Genomic DNA, 20,815 nt, shown 5'->3' with positions numbered 1-20,815 from the left:
AAAAAACAAATAATTTAGTATATAAAAGTATTTTTGTTCGAATATTAGTAACGGAGAAAATTTAAAAAATTGTAAATTTAAAATTCTCATGTTATTCTTATGAAGAATATTGTCAAATGTTGTAGTTTGCTTGTTTATGAATATATTTTGATCAAACTTGGCAAATTTATTTATTTTGTACTAAGCTATCAATATTTTACTCAAAAACACACTTTATTAGTTTCCTTGTAGCAGCAAACCTAGGTACTCGTTAAACCTAATGTTATTAAAATATATTTAACTGAAAATCAATTCAGACAAATGGAAATTCGCTTAGTCGGCAGGTTTGCTGCGGCGGGGGTATTTAAACATATCGCCATGAAACAAATACTATATGAGTTAAAACTCGAGATAAGAGTTTAAAAACACCTTAAGAGATTAATATATATTTTACAAAGGATTTTTTGAAATATAATATGTACATTCTTGACCAGAATATGTGTTTACATTTGCAGTTAAAATGATTATATTGATTGATATTTAAACACAATAACAACTTTTTTTGCATTAAAACCCATTTCATACTGCAACTTTTAGTAATGAATTTTACTAATTACATTCTTGCAAATATTTGCTTAACAAAGTCAGGCTACTATCGGGAGTATTTTAATAAAGAATTACTCAGCCGATTGCGAATTCCCGAGCAATTACTGAAGTTTAATTGCTAGTTATAAAAAATTTCTGCAGTGTTATTTTAAAAGTTGAAACATTTTAAACGATAAGTGTTAAAGAAGTGTAATAGCTATTTACATTACAAGTGTAGTAAGAGCGTTTTTACATCACGCAGGTGAATGTTGTGCAACGAGCGGAAGCGAGTTGCATAATTCCCCTAAGTGATGTAAACACGCTCTTGCGTAACGTGTAACGTACAAGATTTTACCTGACCCAACAATATGCATAGGGTTACGTACAATATTTTTCATTATCCATTTCACTAATCTTCTAACAGAAACGTTCTTTTACAAACAAAAGGTAGGTTAGGAAAATACTTTAAAGCATAACAATAACATTCAAGCGCACAGCTGATTCCTAGCGTTGAACGTCGTTGGCTCCATAGAGGTATATTTTTTAAGTTTAGCACTCAATGTTATTTAAATGGGTTTCTTTACATCACCGAGTGAGTTTTTGATACTTTACATCACTCGAGAAGTAAGGAAGTTGTATACATCACGCTTGGGATAGGGAAGTTTAACATGGCGGGTTAGGTAAATAATTTTGCGACTTTGAATTGCATTTCGGATCATACTCTGTACAATTTTACCTGATTGTAAATAACTAACATCGTTACAATAACTACAATGATGAGGCATTGAGTTTTCTGGAGACATTTTCGGGGCGTATATAAGTGTAGGCCTATAAGAAGACTATATGTTTACCCAATGTTTTTTCAGCTGTGGATGACTAAATAGAAACAATTGCATTGTGTATAATCTATTTATGTAACGCATTTGCATGAAGCTAATGATTTAATCTGTGGTGATTATTACTATAAACCTAGAGGATAATGTAGTTGGCCTAGTTGAAAATATATTTTAATTTTAATATTTATATATTTTGTGTTCAGAATGTGATCACAGTTTCTAAGACATGTCATGATGTTGACATTGTTTTCAGAATCAACCATCTCATCTCGTTAGTGTTTGTAGCATCTGTTTGGCTCTCAGCTTTGATGACAAACCTCAGACTTGTTATAACTTTGTCCAGTAGTTCTCGTGTCACTTCTGTTTAATACATTGCTAAATGTGGTTCCCAATTATATGTCCTTCTACAAAACGTTCCGTCATTCCAATTATGAAAGAATTATAATTTGTTTAAATTCTTCAAATTATGAAGAATAATGAACAAAGATTTTAAAAAAATAACTCGTTGTAACCGACATTAATGTATAACTTTGTTCTTGCTTTGTCTTCGGAAATAAAAATTTTACAAACACTTTTTACATTCTATATTTTATTTGAATTAAATACATATTGCAAATACAATTGAAAATGACATGTAGAAATCAATAGTAAATCTGGAACATTCTATATTATTATCTCGATAATTATATAGTGGTAAACTGCCTCCTTAATAATATAGGATTTATTTTATATTATTTAAGAGAATTAAATAGCTATATAAAATATTAGGACACCGTATTCTTGTTATTAGTATAGTTTCAGTTAACATCGTCAGCTTTTAAAGTATAGTTGGATTTTTAGGATGTATTCACTATTTAAAACCGTTATCTTGGTGTATTTATTTTCGGTATAGTGAAGTCAAAACCCTAATATTTGGCACCTACATAATAGTTTTTGTATAACTACTCATTGTCCTTGCATTTACAACGTGACTTCCATGTCATTTGCCAAACTCAAGGGTGTTTCAACACTCGAGACGAAGCTCCTATCTTGATGAATGTTTAGTTGATTAAAATCTTCCCGCTACTTGATATTAAACGAGGAAGGTTTTAAAGGTATAGAATGCTAACGAAATTGCACGTTAAATCTCGGTCTAAGCTTACTAATCTTATAAGCCATAAAAATTTTAATGATAACAATTTCCTAGACATTTTCCAACTTGTGAACCTAAATAATCTAGGATGGTGAAGACTTTCTCATGGTTCAACGTTAGGAACTTAACTGATTAGAATCTAACTTCTTATCTTGAAACTAATTCCAAGATAGTTAATAACGTTAAAGTAACTCGAGAAGTAGTTAGGAAAGTTTAAATCACTTCTTGTTTAGTTTAAACATGTATTCGATGTTTCCTGGCGATCTCGATTGATAGCTAGTAATTGAAAAAATGCTTCTAAACAACAGATGGATATTTACAAATACATGAAAGAATTACAGTACTCGACTCAATTAATCGAAATATTTATATTTATTTTGTGTAGGCTGTTTTGGAATTCACGAACTAAGAAAAGACATTTTTCGAAGGTTTTAAATCCAGCTGTGAGATGTTAAAACGCACATTTTAAATTTCATGTAGGCAGTCACTAAGTTACTATAGTAGTTGATATTAGCAAAGTAATACTCACATTAAATCTCGTTAATAATACCAAACAATTAATCATATGTTTGCACATCTCAATAATACATTTTATTTTCATTTAAATCTGACTCCGCAGTTGCAAGAATTGTGTCAATTCATCCGTTTTTACAATCAATGATCAGCCAACGCAAACTTCCAACAGACATTTAACATTTTTCCAGCTTAACGAATACAGTTCGATTTTCAAAATGTATGCAGCATTATTTCAACTCTGACGACAATTTTAGTTCATAATCAGTTACGTTTTATGTTTCAGGTGTAACTCACAACCGGCAACGTGTATCCGTTTAAGGTAAGTTGATCATTGTTATCTCTTTATTTGATTTATTTCATGAAAAGAAAACGTGATGTACTTTTCATTACGATATCTTTAAATCTTAGTTTAGATGATCAAAATGATACGATGATAAAAAATGCTATAACTGCATTTTTACCAGTCTCAGACGTTTCCAAGTACACGTGATGTTGAAATAGGTTATTGTAGTAGCTGTTTACGTTAATATTCGTCCGTAAACGTTGTAAGTCAATCAAATGAAGGTATTGAAATACTAATCTTGTAGCTTATAAAATAAACATTTTGTTAACTAAAATAGGCTTTACCTTCGTCACTGCAGCTCAAATACTGGTGTAACTACATTACGTCCGTTTCGGCATTGCAATGCCATCGTCAGACTACAAAAACTCAGCTGAAGTAGCGTCGTTGAAGTTTAAACACAAAACACACACGAACAATACGAAACATTTAAAATTTTTACAAAAACCGATCTGGCCTGTCGTACTAACGGTTGACATGTTCCTGTTCCAAGCAAAACGCCGACTGCAAAAGTCTTCAAAGACGCTACTTCAGCTGAGTTTTTGTAGTCTGACGATGGTATTGCAATGCCGAAACGGACGTAATGTAGTTACACCAGTATTTGAGCTGCAGTGACGAAGGTAAAGTCTATTTTAGTTATTATACAGCTCAGGGGCTAAAACATGGATTTTAACAAATTTGTTTCTTTGCTAAAGAAAATGGCAGGCATATGAATATTGTTTGATTGGCATTTTAGTTAAGATTGTTAACTTAGGTTTCGTTTTTTACTTTAACAAGTCATATTTCAAGAAATTCGCCTAACTTATGTGTTAAATAAAACATTTTTAACACATCTGTTACTAACAATTAAAGGAAATTTAAGTAATAAGTTATTTTTAAGTATCTAAGACTCTTATAAATTTACAATGTTTTCAAATCTGTCAAGTGCACTGTTATAAAGGTCTCGTATTTGAACTGTAACATTTAATATTTTCCATGAAATATCTCAAGAGACCAATAAGAGAGTAGCAACTGCAGTGCAATTAAACTGAACATCACACCCTTAAATTAACCTTACATCTTTAAGGTTCTTTTATTTATGGTATTGGGGTACATCATGTAAAAACGCTATAACCGATTGTTCTTTTGGATATGTTCTTAACTTATAACATAATTCATAATGTTTCACTTGCAAAACTGCATTTAATCATACTACTTTTAGGCCTTTTCTTCGGTGTTTATCAGGAGACATGACGAATGAGAGATTAAAAAAAACCCCCGTTCAAAGTGACTTATACAACATGAAAACAATAATTTGAGCGAAGCAAAATATATATGCATTGCATTTTCTATGAAAATGTATCACATTTGTCTATGTATCACCATTTTTAATAGGGTAGTAGTTAAAGGACTGTTGTATTTTAATATTAATATAAATACAAGAACAAAACCTTGTTACTTTACTAAGTGTTTGATTCTTAATAAGTGAAATGAAATTTAGCAAATTTTTTTCCATAAAATAATCAAACAAGCATTTTTCCTCCTTTAGCCTCTCAACAACAATATGAAAATCTCCTACTTACTCCTCAATATAATTAATGTAATTTAATATGAATGGGATGAAAAACATATAAACAATACTAAAATACAAAACTAAAAGGAAAAATTCTACATTGGTAGGGTTTGTGCATAGAGTAAATTGCTGAAAATTTTTAAATTTGTAAGAAACATTGCAATAGAAAAAAATGTATTAAAGTACATAAAGCATACTTATTAACATGGATACTTACAAAAAATTACAGTACACTCACTTGTTTAATTAATTGTACTTTAAAAAGTTGAGCAACGTTTGGTTTTTTTTTTTATAATTATATTTTATAGGTTAACATTATTTTAATTGTTGAAAGTTAATCGAATTTTTTCATGTATATATATTTGTTTTAATAATCTAAAAAATTATTAGGTGCAATGAAAAAGTTGATATTTATTTGATCCATACAAAGTTATCTCATGTTACATAGATTAAAGTTCAAACATTGATGCAATTCTAAATTACGATTTGCTGTTAGTGAATTCATTCACTAAAGTGTTGTGTACATTTATTTTTGTATTACTATTTTTAAACTTAGAATATATTCAAAGAGTGCAATTGATTTGAAGTGTTACAACACGGCCAGTGGCCTAGAACTAGTAGTTGTATTGGTTAGTTGTACGTGCGATGATAGGAATGACATGGCTGACGCTAAACTAGTTTAGCTAATGCTCCATCGAATTACATCAATCAACTTGTCAATTTCAACCCACAAGCTCTAACTTTGATCATCCCGTGACACTTCTCTGCTCGTCACAAGAAGTTTACTCCGGCGATGTAATTCCAAAACATAATCAAGCAAAACATCAAGTGATGCATGTAGTCCAGTGAAAGGCTCAAAAGACATATAAAAGACGTTACAAACACAACTACCATTTATTTATTTATTTATTTGTACACAATTTACAATAGCTAAAGGTATAAACCCAAAACAGCTATAATGAAAAATAATACAATATTAATACCTAAAGTGAAGAGAAAAAAAAGTACAAAAAGTGCACATAAATAGACAATACAAAACCAGTGATGATAATAGTAAAAAAGAGTGAATACAAGTTAATAAAAATGGACAACGTTGTTGAAAATTTCACTTATTTTGGCTGCAAATCCAAAGGGATGGATTACATTACGTAAGCAAAGCGTTTATCTTAAATTTAAACTGCTTAATAGTGTCAGAAAAAAACATCTATTTTACTATTGTGGACATTTAATAAACGTAAGCCTGTAAAAAGTGAAAAACTGTCAAATTGAACAGTGTTACAGCGAGGGATAAAAAATAAAATTGACTATCTTGAATTATTACGAGGAACATAAAAAGCAATCTTACTCAACAAAAACAAACTATCAACTTTGTTATTTAGGATTTTACACCTGATTTACATCGCTGATCTCGTCGTTTGGTCATTGAGGCTTGGATTTAATCTTTATCAATCAATGGTTGTGTAAATCATTAGCTATTCATGCTTTATTTTAATTCACTGCTTGTTAACTTTTTCTGTAATTTTCCCTTCTTCATTAATCAACTATTTTATTTCAATGTGAAACTTCATGATACTGTAACTCTGTAGCTTAGAATATACGAGTATACCGTGCCACCAATCTAAAATACAAAGAAGATGGGTTCAACAGGCAAGGGAACTCTGTATCATAATACTCACACCACTACACGCCAAACGACAGCTTATTGCTTAGTAAAACCCATCGTGGTTAAACCCATGACATTTCAATAATATAGATAAAGTAAACTTTTCATAACATATGTCAATTTTTCTCTGGTAATAAACCTAGCACAACCTTCCTTTTGAGTTGAACATTTATAAACAATCATTTGGCAGGAAATTGTTACTCTATCAAATTTATTTTCCATTTATTAGTAATAATTAGTAGTATCCGAACAATTTTGTATTGATATTTCTTCATAAATCGACATTAAGTTGATTGCATAGTGTATTTCGATAAAATTAATTTTAATACCCAAAAAGTATTTTAGTTTAAGGAAATATAAGTACTTTAGTTATAAGCTGAATCGTTTAGGATATAAACGTAGACGACTGTTTGTAGAGAAATCAATTTTCTGAAAATTGTGTTAAGAACACAACACCTGAAACACTTTGTTTTTGCTCCATCACTAAGAGATCATTAATTTTTACTCTTACCTCTTGAAAAGAAAATTATTAATATTTCTTTTGTTTAAATTATTCATATTTTTTCCAGTAATACAAGAATAATATACATTATTAATTTATGTGACTCTTTGTGTCAATAACTATGTGACAGAGGGCTAGGTTTTAGGACAAGCATATATCATTTCCAACATAATCACAAAATTTAAGCTACTTTTATATCAATAACATTTACTAATAATAAGTTTAAGTGTTGTTCAAAGGTGTATCGCGGACATTTTCCATCACGATGGTAAAAAACAATACACAACGTTTCGAGATCTGGAATCTGATCCCGTCTTCAGGTGAAAAAAACGTATAATTCATTTTTATAGCCCCAGGATTGCGTAATATGACTAATAATGGTTAAAAACTCTGACGACACCTCAAGAAATGGATCCTTTTGTTTGCCTGACGATGGTGGAATTTAATAACCACCGAAACAGGTAGCAAGTTTATTTTCGACACTACAAAAAACATGTCAAGGATTGTCTGACAAGGTACGTTTTTAACCATTATTAGTCAAAAAAATTAACTTTTGTAAAAAAAAACTTTTCGTGATGGAAAATGTCCGCAATAAACCTTTGAACAACATTAACTTACCATTACCAACAATGAATTTCAAACAAATAATAAGTTTAACATATGCGGAAGCGTTATAAACTGAAGGGTCCCAACAGCGTCTCTATTTTCTGATCACAAGGGCTAAAATCCACAATGTGAAAGGTTGATCTAAGCGATGGGTTTGTTTAAGTGCTTGTAAAACAGATCAAACTGTCTTTGTGTCTTCCTTATTCTGTCAAGTGGTTTTCTTAGACACTATTTTCTTTTTTCGAAATTGTATTTTTTTTATTTTGCTTATATAACTTGTTCGTTAAATAAAGAAAGTTAGTGTTAGTTAAGTACTAAAATTGAAATTATTATTATTATTTAAAAGCCAATATGACAAACAATCACACTCCTTTTAGCAAATTTCCAATATAGGGAATAAGCTATTACCGTAGTACCCATGGTAGACAAGGATCCGGGACCGATTTACTTTTTCGTGTTGAGGTCCCTAGAGGCCAAAAACACCAACCGTTCAATTATATATGTGTGGCCGTTAGAACGATCCGAATTTTTGGTCGAGCAAAAAAGATCTGATCGTGATGAAATTTGGTATAAACGTGTAAACCTAAATTTATTCGTTCGAGTTCGCGAACCAGAATGATCGGACTATGGGAACGGGGGTTATGGGCGTTTTTATTGGGTAAAAATTCGGTTTTCAAATTTTTACCCAAAAACATAAAATTTTGAAATTTTTTCAAACAATTTTGTACATCTAAAAAAAAATTTAATACCAAGTAATTTAATTTCGTTATCATGCGCCTAATGGTTACCGAAAAATTCCAAAAAGAATTTGAAATTTAAATTCCTATGTTATTCTTATGGATAATAAGTAAACTGTTGATGTTTGTTTATTTATGAGTATATTTTGAACACATTTGGAAAATGCATTTATTTTATACTAACACTTAACATGTAAATTAATATTTTACAAAAAACATTTTTTACTCTCCCTTTTGCAGCACACCAAGAGTACTTGTTAAATTAATGATATTTAAATGGAGAATAAAAGTGTTTTTTTTTTAGGAGACATTTTAGTGTAAATCCAATCAGGCAATTGGAAATTCGCTTAGTGTGCAGGTTTGCTGTGGAGGGTGAATTATTATTATTTTGATTGTGTACCTATTTCTGTTGTGTACCCCAAGAAAAGCTCGGCCAACAGGTAACTGAGCTTATTTTTAGTATTAGGAAATCCTAAAATCCTTTTTAGTATTAGTAGTAGAGATTAGCATTCTAATCAGAGTGTGCAAGCAGGAATCAGACGTGTGCTCCCACTATCTCCGCGTTCCGCTATCTCCGAACCCAAATCTGTCCCGCCATCTCCGAATTCTTGAGTGACCCTTATAATCCAGTCACTGCCTGCGTTGTTAGCTGTCATTGCATCCACGGCTGTCGGCTGCGAAGCCCCGTGGATGGAAGATTTGATGAAAATTTAACCCGTGGGTTAGGTTAGGTTAGGTCAGGTCAGGTCAGGTTAGGTTAGGTTAGGTTAGGTTAAGTTAAGTTAGGTTAGGTTAGGTTTGGACGGAAAGTCTTAACGCAGGAAGTAACCGAGGATTATAGGGGTCACTCTGAAATTCGGAGATAGCGGTACACGGAGATGGCGGGACGCGGAGATAGCGGGAGGTAACCGGAATCAGACTGACGTCTTCAGATTACACATCCTAGCTTTACAAAACTAGCATCAAAATAGTAGTTTCATATTAATGTCAACAGTCGTAGTAACTTAAAATAACTGATATTTAGCTTGATATGTAAATATCATAAACTCCATGTTAATAATACGTGGGCTGTATTATAGGTAAAGAAGAAAAAAATAACGGATTGGAAAATAGTAGAACTGTTTAATGGCAGAAATAAGCATAATGAAAATATAAACAATCTCAGTAATTGAACATATTGGTAATTCATATAAATATACATAAGGAGAACGAAAAGTTGAAAAATATTATATAACGATTGATTATTAAATATAAAAAACGAGAGTAGTGAAAAATGTAACTATATGTGATAGATGATAGCCTTCAATTATAATCCAAACATATTAAACATTCTGTGTTCGCCCGGATGTAAAACTTATTTCGGTATTGTAACAGTATACAGCATACTAACATAGCATAGTAACATTTCATCCAATTTTACCTTTATCTTTTACGTCTACCATAATGATAACTAAACAGATTCTTTGTTATTTTATTGTTTTAATATTTTAGGTCATGACCTTGGAAGCTAAATCTACATTTCCATTTATACAAAAAATATTAAGTATCCATAGTATTTCTAGGTCTAAAGGGATTGGTATATGTAGGTCCCACTAAACTTCTTCTACCAACCTTTAGGCCTAACGAAGATGTAGGGTTACTTTGTAAACGCCTTCCTCTGAAATTACTTAGCAGATTAAAACAATTATTAAATCAGTTATGAGTCAGCGTTCGGACAGTAAACATCGTTATCAATTAGTGCTCCCACTGATTAGGAATTCTTATCCTGCTTCAATGTCCTGTGTTATAGTTTCGTGTACTAAGTGTTAAATTCGTGTTTCATGAAATTTAAAATATTTCTATAATATTATCAGTTATGGCTAATTGTAGAATTTGTGTTAAAAACATAAGTGCTAAACAGCTAAAGTTGTCGTGTCAAGATTGTGATGGTGATTTTCACGCAAGTTGTTTGAAGTTCAGTAAAGCTGAAGTTGAATGTATCACTGCGGATGGACTTGTGTGGCGTTGTGACAAATGTGCTAAAGAAAAAAGAAAAAGTATGAGGTTAGAGTCTGCGACTTGTGAAGGTAAATTAAGCATAGATGATGTTATGAATGTAGTTACGGAGATAAGAGATATGCAAAAGAATCAGGAAATGAGTTTTAATGCTGCATATGAATCCATGAATCAGCAGCTTCAAGAGAACACAAATGCTCTTAAAGCTCAAAATGATCAAAATGAAAAATTGTATAAAATTATTGAAAGTATCACTGCTGAAAATAATGCGCTTAAGAAGAAAGTAAAAATGTTAGAAGAGCGTGTAGAGGAGTGTGAACAGTACTCGAGGTCTAATTGTGTGGAGATCCAGGGCATCCCTCGTACACCTACGGAGGATGTACTGACTATTGTGAAAGAAGTCGGCAAGGCTATGGACATGGACATCACTGATACCATGGTCGACACTTGTCACAGACTAGGACCTAGGGGAAGTGGAAGTACTCAATCAGGAATCATTGTCAAGTTTGTGCGTCGGATTGACAAGGAAGAACTTTTAAGAAAAAGGCGTGTGAAAAGAACACTCTCAACCAGACACATGGGTAGGACGGATGATTTGCCGATCTATAACAATGAATCATTGTCACCAGCCCGGCGGAGGTTGCACACCTTGGCGAGAACGTACAAGAAGGAGAAGAACTACAAGTTCCTGTGGGTGCGAAACGGCAAGATTTTTCTGCGGAAGGAAGAAAACGCTCCTGTCAAGGTAATTACATCAGAAGAGGACTTAAAGTAGTAATTTGTAGCTCGAGTCATCTTTTGAAAGACATGTCAGTAGTAAATACTGAAGTAATATCTAAAGCCCAAACTAAGTACAACTAATAAACCAACTTTAAATTTATTTTTGTATTTCTGTAAAATCTGTAATGTATCACATATTATAATTCATGTATATTCTTCATATATTTTTTCCAAATAAGTAATTGTTGTGAATCAAATTTAAATGTTGCAAGTTATAATAACTTCTTAATTGTGCATCAGAACATACGTAGTATTAGGCAAAACTGCAATTTGTTGTTATCTGAATTAAGTAGTAAGGAACTTTTTCCTGAGTTTATCGTGTTAACTGAAGTGTGGATAGATAAGAGTGAGCTATGTTTCTACGAAATTCCTAACTATAATAGTTATATCAAATCAAATGATGAGAATAGAGCTGGAGGTACTATTGTTTATATAAAATCAGATATTGAGTTGATTAGTTGTGATCCAGTATATTTTCAGTCGGCAGATATATTAAAAGTAGAATTTAAATTTAATACACAGATTTTATGTATGTTGGCAGTATACCGATTACATGGATACCATAAAGATCTGTTTGTAAATGAACTGAATGCTTGTTTTAATAGCAACAATAATTTTAAATGTTATAAAAATGCCATTTTAGTTGGAGACATAAATTACAACTTGTTAGAAAATAATAGTACAAACGATAGTTATATTACGATTCTTTCTGTGAATGGATTTGAATGTCTACTTCATGAACCTACGAGAATAACAGATAACACTGCGACATTAATAGACCATGTATTCATGAAGGTAGGAAACAAAATTAAGACTAAAGTTAATGTAGAGATAAGTCATGCACATATTACTGATCACTCAATGATAGTAATAGATATCAGTGTAGCTGATGATAAGACAGTAGTATCAGCTCGTTGTTTGGATCCTCCAATTTACAGAACTGATTACAGAAAAGTCTTAACTCAGCTTGATAATGTAGATTGGCAGGATGTTTACTCAGATCAAAATCCTTCCACTGCATTTGATACTTTTCAAAATAAACTTGTGAGCATTATCTTAGAAAGTAGAATAGTTGTGAATTCTAAAAATAAAAATTGTATACAAAAGCTAAAACCATGGATAAATAATTTCATATGTATGAAAATTAAAGTAAAGAATAAAATCTATCAAAAGGTTAAAAGTCATCCAAATAATGAAAAATTAAAACGTTATTATAAAAAATATAGAAATAAATTGCAAGTTGAAATTAGAAAATTGAAAAATAATTATTACGAAGGTCTATTTGTAAAATGTAATGGTAATTCTAAGAGTACATGGAAAATTATTAATGATGTAACGGGTCAAAAGGTTGTTAAAAGTAAAATCAAGAGTTTGAACATAAATGATTGCATAGTATATGACACCAAAACAATATGCGATGAATTTAACAAGTTTTTCCTGTCCGTTGTTGATAATTTAAATATAGACAAAAATAAGCCAGACTATTTTAATGACTGTAGTTTTAAAAAATGTTTCACTAATACACAATCTTGTAGGTCTATATTTCTATATCCTGTGATAGCAGAGGATTTAGATTGCGCTATTAGATCGCTGAATAATGGGACGTCACCTGGTATAGATAACATAAGTACAGCTGTCATAAAAATAATATATCCTAAGGTAGTAAATGTTTTATTATATTTAGTTAACTTAAGTTTCGAAAAGGGCATTTTCCCAGATCAATTGAAAACGGCTGTGGTGATTCCTTTGCATAAAAGTGGGTCACCTGATGATTGCAACAATTTTAGACCTATATCTCTTTTGCCTACCTTTGCCAAGGTCTACGAAAAGATTATGAAGAAAATATTAGTGAATTTTCTTGAACAAACAAATTATTTTAGTAAAAATCAGTTTGGTTTCAGAGAGGGTTTAGGAACACAAGCTGCACTGAGAGATTTCATGGATAATGTTTACAATGGGTTGAATGAGGGGAAGAAGGTTAGTGGCGTCTTTTTAGATATAAAGAAAGCTTTTGACACGGTAGACCATAAAATCATGTTGGAAAAACTTTACTATAGTGGAATAAGAGGGAATGTATTAAAATGGTTTGAAAGCTATTTGGAAAACAGAAAACAATTAGTCAAAATTAATGATACTCTAAGTGAATTGGGTTGCATTACTAGTGGGGTGCCCCAGGGTTCGGTCTTGGGTGCAACTTTATTCTTAATTTACATTAATGACTTGTGTAATGCAACATTGCATGTGAAGATTACCTCCTTCGCTGATGACACTGCCCTTTGCTATGTCAGAGATAGCTTAACTGACATAAAACACAAAATGACCTCAGATCTTAAAGCTCTTCAATGGTGGTTCACCAAAAATAACATGTTGCTTAAGTCCAGAAAAAACCAAATTTATTAATTTTTCACTAAGAAATGAAATGCGATTTGATGGTGATATTATTTACACTTGCGCTAAATGTTTGTGCTCAGGTACTCAGTGTGCTGATAAGTGTGCTGTAGTTCAGCAAACCAATAGTATAAAGTATCTAGGCTTAGTCCTGGATCAAGAGGTTAGCTGGGTTAATCACATAAATATTTTAAAAAGGAAACTAAACAGTACATTGAGATATTTTTATTTTTTACAGGACATTTGTCCAGAAAATGTTTTGAGACTTTTATACTTTGCACTTGTAAATAGTAGATTAGACTATGGACTTTTTTGCTGGGGTGGTACCTTTGAATCTAAACTGAAACCTATTTACATAATACAAAAAAAGTTTATCAGGGTAATTAAGAAAAAGAGCAAAATGGAACCATCACAGCCTCTTTTCTGAGACTTAAAAATTCTCCCTTTAAAATGTATGTATTTACACAAAGTCTTAAAAATGTTTTATGAGTTAAGTGGAGATTTCAGGAAGTTTAATAATACTTATAAAGAAAGATTAAGGAACCCTGAGCGTGCACTTGTGCCTAGGCCTAATGTAACTTTTTTCCTTAATAGTTACTGTTTTGTAGGTCCTAAGCTTTTTTGTAAATTACCTGAAAATATTATAAATTGTAAAACTTTAGGTGGATTTTCAAAGAAACTAAAGACTTGGCTATTGACAGTTGATAATTTGGAATGTATAGTTAAAGTTTATGTATGATTTAATTCTATAATTTTATGATAATTTTCTTTATGTTTGAATTCGAATTAATGTACACGAATCCTAGCAGTTGTGAACAGAGATAAGATTATGTTATGTTTTTACTATAACAACAAGTGGGTCAGGAATAAAGCTTAAGAAACTATCCTGCGTATTCCTTTATCAAAATAATTAGATAAGGAACCTCCACACAGGCAATGCCTTTGGAGGCCCTAAATTTTCTTGAGAGACGATAACTGTTGTATAATATCTAGATGATGATTTTATGTTTTGTTTAGTTTATATAATATGTAATAGCTAGAAATGAATTTTAGGTTAATTAATTAGTATGAAGTTAATCAATTTGATTTATTTTACAATGAAAACACAACAGTATCTATGTTTATAATTTACGCTTTTGTAATATTTATGTAACATTGGTAACATGTACAATAACTTTGTAACATTGCTTTCAAGAAAATAAATTCATTCTTATTCTTATTCTTATTCTATTATTATTTATGTTTGAACTCCTGCAATTGCTCCTGTCTACAACTTATAAAATGATACTGTCAAAACTAGTTCACATAGTATATCAATATTAAGTCAAACCCGCAATCAAAATAGTGTTTTCCGAATTAATTTCTTTGTATCTCATTAGTTAAGTGATGAATATTTGAAAACCTTTATCAATATTGTTATAATCATTTCTACATTATAGGATCTTTTTCAGAATAATATAAGTATTGCAAGTAAGCAAGTCACAACAACCAGTATTATTTTGAATAAATACATTAATATGAAATATCATAACAGGAAATGTTCAAAACCTTTATGTAGTTAATAATTTTTAACTATTTTCCCTTTACTGGTGCTCAAGAAAGTATTAAAAAATAGCAAATGTATTTCCCAATTGTGCAGCTAAAAACCGCCAATCTAATTTATCCCTATCGTTAGAAAGACCTAAAGATGCATCTAAGTGAATAGTTTGTTTGAAAGCAGATGAGTACATAATTGTGTACCTATGTAAGGTTTCTACGTTGTATAACATTTGTTCAGGGAACACACGGGCATAGTAATTAAAAATAAGCTTACTAAAGCTTACGTAAGCTAACTGCATACACTTTTATCTATGTTTCATACCAACTGACATTTTTGACGTTTTTTCGTAAGGAAATTACCCAAATACCTTTCTGGTTACTATATAATGACTACCTTTTGGATGGAATCATACATTGATAACCCAATGACAAATGTCATCTGGGTTTGCTAAAATTTTACTCATCTTTAGATCGAATCAGCAACCTTTGGATTTGAAGGCGAGCAATATAAAAAACTGTATCTTTATCTAACACTATTTTGAGATTATGGTCTTAGTTTGTAAATGCACAATGTTAAAATGGGCTAAAAATAAGGTTATAAAAAGTTCTCATAACTTTATAATGGATCAAGATTTTTTTTAAACGAGTTGTGGTATTGTAATCAGCGTAACATTCTAGTTTGAAATTATGGGTCACAACCCTACCTTTACATTTGAAAAAAAAACCTTGTATCCGATATGGCAGATCCAAGATGGCGGCCAAAACTTTATACCCAGTAGAAATGAAGCACTTACTACTGTACAATGATCTGACGTGGTCCGGAGTTTATATCTTATGTAGAAAAAAGTAGGGGGGGACTCATTTAAAACTTACCCTGTATATAAGGATATATTGTTGTCAGGACGTCATTTAGTCAACGCTGGAGTAATAATTTCGAGTCTATGGTAGGGTACGGTTTATTTGCCTTTCAAAACACCAAAAAAATGTCACTTATTGAGGAAATGAAACGACATCTTTACTAATAGTATTATTTTTATCAGTCACTTAGCTAATTTGTAATTGATAGCAAACCGTTGATTATTTAGCTGTTCGATTATTTTATATCCCACCCAATAAACTCATTGAACATACAATGATATACTATTATTAAGGTTTCGTGGAGATCCAAATAGTTGTTGATTACATATAGTTTCGACGCTTTTTAACTTAATTTTTTACTGTGTTTTTTAATTAGAACGAAACAAAAGTATACCCTGAAAGATCGAAAAGAAAATTTCCTGCTTCCTGATAAATAGTATAGAAACCTATTGGGACAGAGACAGGAAGTTCTTTGATCTTTAGCAATTGTTATTCCATGCACAGACTGGAGAAAACCGATAGGGGATTTGTATTTAAATGTTTCCGCATTTGCTAGAACAGGGTTTATATGATACAGTTTATACCAGGAAAAACGAGACGTGTATGTTTTCAATTTGTATTACGTTTGAAAAAATACCCACATTCAACTAATTCATTTACCCTCCGAAAATGGTTACATGCAAATCACTAATGATTTATCATTGAGCTATCTTTATGCAAATAAGTATGGATTTTAAAAGTTAGTTGTCATGCAGAACATCAACTACACCTACTATGTAATAAAATATAATAGTCTACTATAATAAACATTAAACCATTTAAAAATGGCAAAAAAGTACATTTAACAAAGCTATGAATTGTTTGTAGTGTCGGTGTGATGTGATAAATCGCCTCAATGTAAAGCTTTTGAACAGACGTAGTCCATGCGTTTACAAGTACTAGAAACATGAACAGTTATATTATTTTAATTTCGTTATTGAGGTGACCACCTTTGTCTAGTACTCAGGAATTTCCATGGAACTTGTCAAGCAAAACAAGGGTTAGGCTAGTACAATAATAGAATGATTTGTCATATTTTTCCGGTTGTACCAAAAGTTATTATAGCCATAAACTAGTAATGTAAACATACAGGAAGTAGATCACTGCTATAGATCCCTACAATAAATCACTTGGATCATACACTGTATCCAGTATTTGATGTAATGGATTGGTTGTAAATCATAACAGTGATGTAAACTAGTCACGTGTGTAAACCATAACTACTCACTATCTAAATTGGTTTACGATTATGAGCATTGGTCACTGTCTTTGTCTAGGTCAAGGTAACACCGTATACCTTTGTATTTATCATGACAATTCAGCTAGTTTATAAAAATGTGTACCCAAAGCAAAACTATAAAGCGATATACTGTTCAGGATGTAAATGTTGGTATCTCACATTGTTGGTTTCTAACTATGTTTTAGCTTTGAATAATCGTCAATGGTTTTAGTTAAAAATAATACGTCTATTCTTTTTCACCCTTTTTTAATTCAACCCACTTTATTACTATAGCTTATTTTTGTTTTTCTATACTTTACTTTATTGTACAACAGTCAAAGAATTAAATGTATCCATAATTTAATGACATTTATACACGTGGTATTCAGAATGCGTTTTTAGACAAAACATGAATAAAAAGTAAGAACAGTATCACGAATACATGATGTATGATCAAACCGATCTCGCGTGGGAGTTGTTATCTCACAGGGCCTGTATCAATAACACATAACCATGTTATCCAGCCACCTCGCCGTACATGGAGATATGGTATGAGTTATGAATATCTACTCGTATATGGAAAGCAACGATATACTGAAGTGAGTTAGTAAATTCTCTCAATATGCATTAATTATATGCAGAAATAAATCCAACATATTTATGTTATTTTTCTGTTATTTGTGTTAATTCATATACTTATAATGTGGTTATCAACAAATAATTTATAACTTAACATTTCAAGAATAACTTACAGGAACGTAGTAGTAAATGTAAAGTAATATTTAGTATACCTTTATTTATAAATGTGTATACAGTAAAACTAAATCATTCCCAACAAAAATCGTTAATTTAGGCTGTTTATACGTATATAAACACATTCTAGATATTTAGGCTATTATAATTAATTTTAATATTGGATTTTTGTGCAGATTATGGTTGTACAAATAATAAATACCCCCGCCGCAGCAAACCTGCAGACTTAGCGAATTTCCATTTGCCTGATTGGATTTACACTAAAATGTCTCCTTAAAAATATCACATTTATTCCCTATTTAAACAGAATTAGTTTAACTAGTAGTTAGGTTTGCTGCAACAGGGAGAGTAAAAAAGATTTTTTATGTAAAATTTTAAAAGGTGCTGTAGTTTAGTAATAAATTAATGTATTTTCCAAATTTGATCAAAATAATATATTCATAAACAAGCAAACTACAACAGTTGACTTATTCTCCATAAGAATAACATAGGAGTTAAAAAAAAAACAGTTAGGTGCATAATAACGCTTCAATATCCTAAATTATTTGTTTTTTTAAGCTCTACAAAATGGTTTTGAAAGAAGTTGTGAAATGTTGTGTTTTTAGGGTCAAAGATGGGAAAACCCTATTTTTACCCCATAAACCTCCGTTCCCATAGTCCGATCATGCTGGTTCGCGAACTCATTCAAGTTTATCCCGCCTTACACCTTCGAGCCAAATTTTATCAAAATTGGACTAAATACTCAAGTTATCGTGTGGATGAACACACACACACACACGCGCGCGTATATATATAAATTAAGATTAAACATTAATAAACTTAGTACCCAAGTAAAATTATTTATTAATGTTTAATCTTAATTTATATATAGTAGCCCTATTATTATATTTTTCATATATATATATATATATATATATACATTTTCAGTATTATTAATGTGACTGGCTACTATATTGTAGAAACAATAGACGCAAAAACACTTCCCCTAGTGACAGATAAAATAAACACTCAATTTGGAACTGTGCCATACAAGAGGCCCCACCAATGCCATTGTTGTTGTTCAAGTAAACAACTCTACACATTTTCCGAAATACGTTTTTAAAACAACTATTCATCTCTTATTTAAGTTGCAACATTAAATTTAATCAAAAGAATTACTACACTCATGACTGTTTCTAACCTGAATAATTTTATTTGAAGAGCCAGAAATGTTTGTACTGTATTCAAGTTGAAAGAATTAACATATAAAAGAATATTAACATAGGTACTTCATGTTAGAAGAATGCATTATAAGAGAGTTGTTATTTAGTATGTAAATACATCTGATTTTGCTAATTTCATGATCTGCTATATGGATATGTGTACTACCTTTTTGATAGGTGTGAGAAACAAAATTCCATTAATTATTTGTTCAACAAAACTAAAATGTTAATTTAATGTAATTTTATCAACACCATTAGTTACCCTAGTTTGCCCCAACGGAACAGTAGATAAGGACAAATTTTCCTCATGTAATCTGACCCATCATTATTTGGGCGAGAGTAAGTCACATGATACTAATGTGAGCCTGCCTCATGCATGAACTTGCCGATAACATTCTCCATAAACAATATGCCAAGACTATGTCTTATCGTGCATCATTTCAACTAATGCATGTTCTGAGTTTAGGTTTCCGATGACGATTTAACTGGTTTACAAAATATGTCATAAATTTGACGGACACAACCAGATAGATAAGGAGTTTAAATTAGATATTTACTAAAATAGTTGAATCGGGAACCAAAAAATGTATTATTAAATTAGGCCTACATACAAGTTTTTGAAAGAAAAAGCTACACAAATTAATAGCTTTCAACTGACAGTTTCTAAAATCCAAAGACCAAACATAAAACAATTAGAGTATAATGCTGCCGTATTCAATTTATTGCTAAAAATTAAATTTTCGATTACGTATAAGAGCATAATAATGATTAACTGTTAGTCTACATAAATAGTATTTTTTTTTTATTCTTATACATTTTAGGACTAAAAAGCGTAATGTTCTCTTAAACGAGTATTTAACCAAATGTAATTTTTTTCAAATTCGTATTTAGTGATTGTTCCACAATTTTACAAAGTGCAAAGGTAGAGAGAGTATCAAATTATGAATATAATTTCCAAAACAGGTAATATTCTACTAGCGAGATTTCCCTCTGGATATTCAGTAAGGAGTAAAGGACCGGTCTGTTTTGATCTGCCTAATGAATATAAAGGAGTTTCGACCACGCCAACAAAGACTGCATTACCATCTTACAGCGCTGAATCTCAATATAAAGTTAGTGTGGCTAGTCTCGTCTTGTAACGGGTGTTCATTTTATAGAAAATTCTACCTATTCAGTAAATCAAATTAAATTCTTGAATTTAAAGTATTAATGTTTAAGTAGAGTCTTTACCACTACTGTTGTTGTTTTAATTGACACTCTTAGTAATAAACTTCGTTTTGTTTTGTGTGATTTTAACTTCATCTTCCAATTAAATCCAAACATAAATGAATAAACATAAACCTGACAGAATCTAAGCAACTTAGTTTTAGTTCCAGTAGAAAAGCACCAAGCATTTTCCTTATCTTGGCTTGGTTATATGAACTTATCATATTGTTTGTGTAGAGTAATGTGTTTTCACCACACTATGATGTTTTTGGCTGTATTACATATACGTTACATATTACATATAATACGTTAATTGGTGGCTGAAAGTTACGTTTTGCTGGCCATGCCAGCTGTCATCGTAATTTGGGGACCGAGCAGGTTTTTACAG

At 31.1% G+C, this 20,815-nt stretch overlaps 2 protein-coding genes across 2 annotated transcripts in view; both read left to right on the top strand.

Moving 5' to 3' along the window:
* Positions 1–20,815, top strand: part of LOC128990836 (synaptotagmin-5) — a 233,353-nt gene that overhangs the window by 58,642 nt on the left and 153,896 nt on the right. Inside the window, exon 2 of the mRNA XM_054413449.1 lies at positions 3,332–3,367. The gene's annotated coding sequence lies outside the window, so the exon portion shown is untranslated. The remainder of the gene's footprint in view (positions 1–3,331; positions 3,368–20,815) is intronic.
* LOC128989046 (uncharacterized) lies at positions 10,733–11,218 on the top strand. Its single transcript, XM_054410903.1, has one exon. The coding sequence runs from the start codon at positions 10,733–10,735 to the stop codon at positions 11,216–11,218; it is 486 nt and encodes a 161-aa protein (XP_054266878.1).

Source organism: Macrosteles quadrilineatus, unplaced genomic scaffold (genome assembly GCF_028750875.1).
Source record: "Macrosteles quadrilineatus isolate MER2022 unplaced genomic scaffold, UCM_ALF_1.0 Scaffold_3__2_contigs__length_128488019, whole genome shotgun sequence".
Lineage (NCBI taxonomy): Eukaryota > Metazoa > Arthropoda > Insecta > Hemiptera > Cicadellidae > Macrosteles > Macrosteles quadrilineatus.
This window is presented reverse-complemented; position numbering and strand designations above follow the sequence as displayed.

Bases quoted from the DNA above. Each gene is read 5' to 3' on its own strand.
- LOC128989046 (XM_054410903.1), top strand. From the start codon at position 10,733: ATGTTAGAAGAGCGTGTAGAGGAGTGTGAACAGTACTCGAGGTCTAAT.